At 38.4% G+C, this 6,000-nt stretch overlaps 1 protein-coding gene across 2 annotated transcripts in view; it reads left to right on the top strand.

Moving 5' to 3' along the window:
• The first annotated feature begins 331 nt into the window (after positions 1-331).
• Sdc (Syndecan) overlaps positions 332-6,000 on the top strand; it is a 130,049-nt gene continuing 124,380 nt past the window's right edge. Inside the window, exons 1-2 of one of the 2 annotated variants that reach the window (XM_071585931.1) lie at positions 332-523; positions 1,075-1,095. In XM_071585931.1, the coding sequence (XP_071442032.1) occupies positions 455-523; positions 1,075-1,095 (90 nt within the window). In that variant the 5' untranslated portion in view covers positions 332-454. The remainder of the gene's footprint in view (positions 524-1,074; positions 1,096-6,000) is intronic. The other variant, XM_071585932.1, reaches the window with a different exon arrangement.

Raw genomic sequence — 6,000 nt, 5'->3', positions numbered from 1 at the left:
CAGCTGTGCCACATTTTCTTACCGCACCAGGGAAAACTGAAGCTAATGAAGTTCAGAAATATGCTTGTTAGCTCCTCACATAATTAAGGTACATATAGTATCACGTCACATGATTTTTAAGAAACAAAAGAAAATAAGTAACTCGTTACACCGGAATAAAATATAACACACAATGAAGCACTGAAAACCCTGTAAGAGCGATGCAAACTCTTATTTACATTTACACTAAAATACGTCTGCTTAAAAGATACCGGATGTGACGCAGAGCGTAGGGATATGCAGTACGGCCAGTGCCATGCCATGGAACTACTTCGGTTGACTGACACTGAGTTTTCATTGATCTAAGTGCTGCCGAAGGAGTGAGAGGTTGTGCCAAAAAAGTGGAAGATACGTACATTGTGCTTTTACCAGTGTTGGTGATTTCCAACTTTTGAACTATTATAAGGAAGTGGTGATGAATCTTAGGATATATCTTACTGTGTTCGGTGTACTCCTACTCGGATACACAAAGGCTCAACAACAGGTAAGATACATAAGGACGTATAGTAATGACATGGCTGCCAGTGAAGAAATTGTTCTTTCTTATCTTTTAAAACGTTTTTAAGGAGTTATTAAATGATGCATAAGATGGGAGGTTTCACTGCCTTGTATCAGATAGTAGGAGTTGTACAGGGTGCTTGTTTTCTGTGTTGATGAGTGGGTCAGACCGAAGGCTATGCATTGACCAATTGTTACGTTTTAATTTGGTGTAAATGGTGTAAATATATTTGTATTAGTTATTATAAAAAACATCTCGGGATAGAATTTACTTTTAGTTTTGTCATAAATGGTTTTAAATATTTGAATGCAGTGAAATAAATGGAATGCTTTCCATGAAAGTAATTGATAAATACTCCTATATATAAACAATTTATTGATTCTAAAGCATAATTAACCTTCATATTTGATAATAATATTGCCAATATGATCTGCATTCATTAAATTACTTCAGTCATATTTAATTAATTCTGATATTTCTTAATTTTGCTCTGTACAGAGTTATGTCATTTTCACTGTTTTGTTTTCTCCCCCAAGTGGTACAAGGAAATTTATCCGGTAAATATTGTTTGTCTATACTGCTATAGATGTAACAGTATAAAGAATATAAGACTTTCTATGATTTCAAATGCTTGTTAATATTCCCTGTAGTTCACGCTCTTTATGTATTTTGCTAGCTTGACTGGATTCGTCCCACATGCTGTACACTTGTGCATAATAATTTAGACACATGAATAAGTTGATCCCTTCCTGGCACTATTTATGGTAATTATTTTGTATGATTTCTGCCAGTACTTTATCCTTCACATTGTCCCCGGATTATTTAGGTCGGATTCATTTTTTAGCCTACGAAAAAAAATCCTCATATGAACATACCGGTATTATAAAGTATGCATGTCAATTTAAATATCAAGAAGAATTTAAAGTCTGATAGTAGTTAAGTATGCAGAAGGGAATACTCTTGGTGCCCTTGGAATGATCCTTATTTTTTCATTTTAAATTACTGTAGTCCATAGTTATGATTCATTATCTGTATTTTTTCTTGCAGTTTTATGTGAGAGTAATAATTTCGTGTGATTTCAAACGTTTCCAAGTATCGTTGTATATTTAAATTGTCATAGGCATGTCATTACACTGTAATAAAACCCTAGAAGCCCATTATTTTGGGAGTCGATCTCCTGGATCAATTGAGTATTGTCAAAGCATTTGTGACTAGTATTTTGTAAGAGAAATTTTGTGCATACATATTGTAGGTTTTGATTTTGGACCTATATTTCAATTAATGGGTTAATCGAATTCCTGCGATGTTGAAGGTCATACTGATATTCTTAAATTGTGAGAAATTGTTCCTGTCAATATTTTATTGCGTTTACATTTTTTGGAAGTTGCTTCATAAATACTCCTGTTTCAAAGTGATTGTGTACGTAACGTCATCTCAGTAACCTATGGGTTGGTTACCGTGACAAAAGTGTTCATTTAAACTGTCGATTATTAAAAATTGACTTCGGCTATTTATTGACAAGTTAATGATGTTCCTTGATCCACGAATGGTGTTAAAATTCAGTTAATGCTGCGCTTTCTCGTTTGTATGATTTCATATTCCATTTTATCAATGCAATGTGCAGTCGGACATAATTTCGCTTCCCTGGGAGGTATATCATTCAGCTCGTAAATTTGCAATCCCTTCTTGGATATCAATATATATTCAATATCAGTCAATGGTCATTCTTTTGCGACCGGAGAAATAAGCCATTAAAAGCTCTCTTAATAAAATGTTATGCTTGGATTTTGTTCCAATTTTCCCGTTCAAGTACTCGTTCTGGATTTTCATGGGCGGCAAAAGGAGGAAGAACTGTGGGAAAGACTAAAGATATTTATAACAACATTTTAAGTTACTCAAACAGAATGAGAGATATCGGCCTGCCTACTTGACTAACAATGCCCTTAAATGTATGATATGGAGAATAATTAGGTTGATAAAATAATGTGTTATGTGACCATTCCATTACTTCTCAGATAATTATTTCAATTAAGAGGGTAATATGCTGATAGGTGTGTTTTTACCCGGGACATAAAATATGTATCTATGCGGTCCTTTTAAAGGTAGTTATTGAACTCTATGCCTTTCTCGAGAATCGCCCTGTTGCCAAGCCTTCTCGTGCTAGCCTGGCGCCGATGTTCCCAAATTTTTTCAGAGAATGTGAGCAGGAACCCAGGGGCGCAAGAATTTCTCGCTGGCGAGAATTAATGGTCTCCAATAAGCATTAGTTTAAATTTACCATATCGAGAAAGTAATTTCGAGTTATTCCTGCATCTCGAACGCTCGCGCCAATATCCTTCTGGTTATTGTGCATACTCAACTATTATACTCTACCTCCACAGTTTGACCTTATTTCTGTGTATTGGTGCAAACGTGTTTTTTTTATCGGATTCGTTTAGTGCTCAGGGAATTTAAACCTATCTTTTTGCCGACTTGTTGGCAGTATGTATTAGCCGAGTAGACCAAATAACCGGCAGCTCGAGGTTAGGAATCTACTCATTGCTTTCCGTCGGTGCATCTAGACACTGCAGATTGTCTTGCTTTGCCCTAGGTTCATTGATAGTGAAGTAAAATGGTGACGCATCTTAAATGTAGTCTAGAGATATTATAAAACCAAAAAAACACATTATGAACCAATCTGTTGATTAGAATGATGTTTCCGAAATTCCTGACTGCGAGTCGTCGTAATAACGGGGTATCACCCTTACCCAACACGTTACTAAATATTAACACTGCGAGAAAGTATACGTTTTTTTTAAACTGCGGTCCCGGTAACGATGAAGTTCCCTGCCGTTTATCGCAGTCTTCTGCGCCTCTTGTTGTCATAGCCGACATTTGTGCCTGTGAATGCTCGCAATGTTTTTTTTTGAGAAGAAATGCAGTGATGGGTAGGGCACTTACATTGTGCCATCTCGGCCGTGAGCCTCGCCGTATATCTCGTAGCCTGGTGAGATCTGGCAGCTGCGCTCACGAGAGGGAGGAGCGGCGAAGGGAGGTGGGTGGCGGCGTTGGGGAGGGGAGGGGGGAAATAGCCCGAGAGTGCCTCGAAGAGTGACACTTGAGCGCATGTGCTCCTTCAAGTGAATTTTTCCTCTTCATCGAGCAAAACATGCGGATTTTTATTCAACAAGTCACCGCATTAACTCGAAAATATGTCATTAGTGACAAATCCCCTGCTTCTTGACGAGGACCAGGCACAGTTCGATCTTCAGTTGACATAGTGTTTCACATTCCACGTTTATTTTTTCCCCACACACGAGGATGCGAAAGCATTCGTTTGTGTAATACATGCTCCGTAGGGTCGGAAAGGTTTCATCAACCGCGGCATTCCTATCATGATATAATGTAAGAATTATTCGATCGACACGAGTTATCGTGAATTTTGGTATAATTTCCACCCAAAAAAATTCCATCAGCCTCCTACTCTTGTTTGTCGTATAACGCATAATTTTAGGTTTGGCTGAAGCCTCCTTATACACCCGCACGCCAATAGCGCTCATCATGTAGGTCACCTCTCATAAGAATGTGCCAAAAAATGTGGTTGTTTATCAGCAGTAGGCATACTACTTCCATGGAGGGTTATCCGATTCGAGATGTGGGAAAAGTCAATCCTCTTTTGTTGTTCGCACAACTCCTGTTTGGTCGTTGTGGAGAATTGCCACACCCCCATTTGAGCCGAAGACCCTTCCGTCGAGCGCTATTACCTCTAGGCCACCCCGAGCGTGCATTATCAATGGAATGATTATATTTTCATTGGTTCCCTTGTAAAGAAAGCGCACGAGGCTGCTTGCACAAAATACCGCGTCATTTGTGATTGGCTTCATATATATTTTCTGGTCTCTTTGAATTGCCATATCCTATTCATGAATTGTTATATGCCATTCCTGTCTTGTCGTTAACATTGTAAGTGTACCACCAGAATATTTTATTCCCATGCAATCCCATCCCCCCAGATTTAGGTTCTCTGTCTTAAAAGATGAATTCCTAACGATGAGCGTGAAATATTGTTACTGGAATACGTCGATGTCCGTCCATTTCAGAAAACTGATAAACTCTTGCCATTTGTAGTTGAACAGTGGATGGATTTATTTGACGGCATGCACTAACCTATGGCTGAATTCCCAAATGTTATCGTGAAATCACCCTGATGGAACACCCCCACCCCCCATGAAATCATCCCCCTGATTACTCCCCCTGTCAGTTTCTCTCTAATATTTAGACCACTATCGTGATCACATTTCAGATATATTGAGATCATTGGCTTCGTGGTTCGAGGAGATGGTTCGCACTCGATCATAAATTATTTGTCAGATGTTAGTATTCGATGTTCGCCATATTTTTAGTCAAGGTCTCCTCATTTCATAAGTTCAAAACATGTGAAATCCTCTGTATATATGCTTATTGCATTCTTTTCGTCATTTCTGTGGAATGGTTTCAGTTTTCTTTCGGTCCGACGGACGCACTGGCATCGTTTGAGAGAAGCTCTCCTATCAATATTGAAGTGTGCGCCAGAAAAACCCCGAGGAAATATTTCACGTCAATGTTATTTGATTATCGATCTATAACGATATTTTCATTCGACGCCGACCCGGTTTGTCCGACCAGAATGAGGGTTTGCTGAGAAGCCGCAAGGTCGTAGCATCAAATTATCGCTCAATTAATAATATTGAGGCCCCATCGCCAATCGATAATTTTTGTGTGATAACTGGGCGCTCTGCCTTACATTTCGCCCATAACCAAGAATTTCTAGAAATTCCTGATTTTTCACCGTCCATGACTTTTGCATTTAATTCTCATACTCGAGATAAAAGATTTTAGCGTTCCTAGAGCGCCTTAAGGATTTCAAAATGCTGACGGATATTCTAAAATGTTTACATTGATTAAATATCTTGAAATATTGGCCACACTTAGGTTAAAAGGCGTGGTCAAGCTAAGAAATAAAAATACTTACTCGCTGTCTAATAAACAAATCCCAAGTTATGAATGACCTCAACTAGTTTTTATGCAAACTATGCGAACGAGAGCAAAAAAAATAAATTAGACTTGTCTTTTCTTATATTGTTAATTAATATCATAAGTAGGTAGCTTCGAGGAGGGTTCTTGCCTAGGTTTTATTGCATTGTGTGTTTGCCCTTGAATTAGTTCTGGTCGTGCAATTTGCGAGGAAAAAAGTGCGCTATAGGGACCTAATGACTCCCCCGCAGTGGAAAGTAATATCCGATATTTTTCCAGATGTCTTACTCACTGTGTCACTGGCTCTCATATTTTCTAAAGGGTGGCCTACCCTGATCTCTTCAGTAATTGCAGCGCGCTTCCTTTTTCTCGTGAACATGTCTTTCCCAAATGTGGTGAAATTTCCTCGAACTTTATCTAATGTTTCTATTTGGCTATTTATCAGGTAATTATTGGTCATTTATCTGGTA

This window comes from Hetaerina americana, unplaced genomic scaffold, assembly GCF_022747635.1.
Source record: "Hetaerina americana unplaced genomic scaffold, ioHetAmer1.1.p SCAF_2, whole genome shotgun sequence".
Classification (NCBI taxonomy): Eukaryota; Metazoa; Arthropoda; class Insecta; order Odonata; family Calopterygidae; genus Hetaerina; species Hetaerina americana.
Note: the sequence above shows the minus strand (reverse complement) of the source record. Positions and strands in the feature narration are given on the sequence as shown.